The sequence below is a fragment of the Helianthus annuus genome, chromosome 10 (genome assembly GCF_002127325.2).
Source record: "Helianthus annuus cultivar XRQ/B chromosome 10, HanXRQr2.0-SUNRISE, whole genome shotgun sequence".
NCBI classification, from domain to species: domain Eukaryota; kingdom Viridiplantae; phylum Streptophyta; class Magnoliopsida; order Asterales; family Asteraceae; genus Helianthus; species Helianthus annuus.
The window spans coordinates 157,110,105-157,112,196 of record NC_035442.2 but is presented as its reverse complement, the minus strand read 5'-3'; the positions used below and the strand labels follow the sequence as shown (position 1 = coordinate 157,112,196).

Sequence of the window (2,092 nt, the reverse complement as noted above, 5' to 3'; positions counted from 1 at the left end):
CTTTAATATCGTGTAAACATTGACAAAACTTCCTTTTTTCTTCACGTGACATGGTATAACATGCCGGTGGGAGATAAATACTCTTAGCTCTCTCAACAGGGGCAAGGTCTTTACGTATTCCCATTTCTTCCATGTCTTTACGAACATTAATCCCATCTTTAGTTTTTCCAGGAATGTTTAGCAATAGGCCCAACAAACTATCGCACACATTTTTCTCAATATGCATAACATCTAGGCAATGTCGAACTTCCAAACTTTTCCAGTAAGGTAAATCCCAAAAAATGGACCTCTTTTTCCAATTGTCTCTGGTCTCGGTACAAGATTTTTTTCCTAGAACGGTATTCATATTTTCTACTCGTAAAAATGCATCAAAACCTTTCCTAGCCCTTCTGAGCTCCTCATTTCCGTCAAACTCTTCTGTGAGTCTTCGATAATGGTGATCTCGTGGAAGAAATCGTCGATGTCCCATATACACAGTTTTTTTTGCAATGTTTTAATCTTATAGAGCTTGTTTCGTTTTCACATACAAGACAAGCTAGTTTACCTTTTGTGCTATATCCTGACAAATTGGCGTATGCTGGGAAATCACTTATAGTGCAAAAAATCATGGCGCATAACTTAAAGTTAGTCTTTTCATAAGCATCGTACATGTCTACACCTGGGTTCCATAGGGTTTTAAGGTCATCAATCAAAGGAGACAAATAAACATCAATGTCATTACCAGGTTGTTTTGGACCCTGAATTAACAATGACATCATTATGTATTTTCTTTTCATGCATAGCCATGGAGGAAGGTTGTAGATGCATAAAAGAACCAGCCAAGTACTATGACGACTACTCATGTTTCCGAAAGGATTGATACCGTCTGAAATAAGGCCAAATCGTATATTTCTAACCTCGTTTCCAAAATCGGGATAATCGTAATCAAAGTTTCTCCACTGAGGTGAATCCGCCACATGTCTTAACTTTCCATCATCCTTACGCTCTTCGGAATGCCAACGCAACAACTTTGACTCTTTAGGATTAGCAAATAAACGCTTTAATCTCGGTATAATAGGGAAATACCATAATAATTTAGCTGGAGGCCCGTTTTTCGTCACATCGTCGTCATAATCATTAGTTTCATTTTTACGTTTGTACCTCGATTCACCGCATGTAACACACGTATGAGCTTTCTCGTACTGATTTCTATACAACATACAATCATTGGGACATGCATGTATTCTTTCCACCTCTAATTCCATTGGACACATCAATTTCTTAGCTTGGTACACAGATATGGGTAGCTCGTTGTCTGTGGGTAGCATATCGTGCAATAACTCCAGTAGACATGTAAAACTCTTATCGCTCCAACTGTAGTTTGTCTTTAAGTTAAAGAGTTTTAACGCAACGCTAAGCTTAGAAAATTTTGTACAACCAACATATAACGGTTTTTCTTCGTCGGCAAATAATTGTTGTAGTTTTTCTAGATCACTGTCATCAGCATTGGCTTCCAAATCATCGCGCATGTCATTTAAATTATCGTTGACCTCGTTTATATTATCATAGCCCTCGTTTAAATTATCACTGTCATCTCTAATATACGGAGCGTTGTTCTCATCATTATAATTAGAGCCTAAATTTATTGAGGTTGCGCTCCGATTAGCAAGTGACTCCCCGTGTTTTGACCAACAAGTATAATTAAACATAAATCCATTTCTCAACAAATGATACTCGATGTCTCGTATATCCTTGAAGTCGGTAAAATTTTTACATTCCATACAAGGACACGGAACAAGTTCGATTCCTTTTTTCACACGATCCTCTTGAGCAATCTTAAGAAAAAGTTTCATGTTGGTCACAAATCTTGGGTCAGTACGTCTAATTTCATACATCCAATAGTTACGATCCATCTGAAGTGCATAACCAAACAAAAAAAATATAGATTTGAATTGAAATATTAAGTATGATGTGGATGAATCAACGAAGATTAATATAAAGTGGTGAATCCAACTAGGGGTGTTCACGGTCCGGTTTTATCGTTTTTTAGGTCAAACTGTGAACCAAACCGTTAGTAACGGTTTTTTATTGTTGAAAACCAAAACCGAACCGT

General features: G+C 37.1%; 1 protein-coding gene across 1 annotated transcript; it reads right to left on the bottom strand.

The window, feature by feature from the left end:
- Positions 1–407: 407 nt before the first annotated feature.
- On the bottom strand, positions 408–1,832 carry LOC110883000. The gene has a single exon (XM_022130865.1). The coding sequence runs from the start codon at positions 1,830–1,832 to the stop codon at positions 408–410; it is 1,425 nt and encodes a 474-aa protein (XP_021986557.1).
- Between the last annotated feature and the right edge of the window lie 260 nt (positions 1,833–2,092).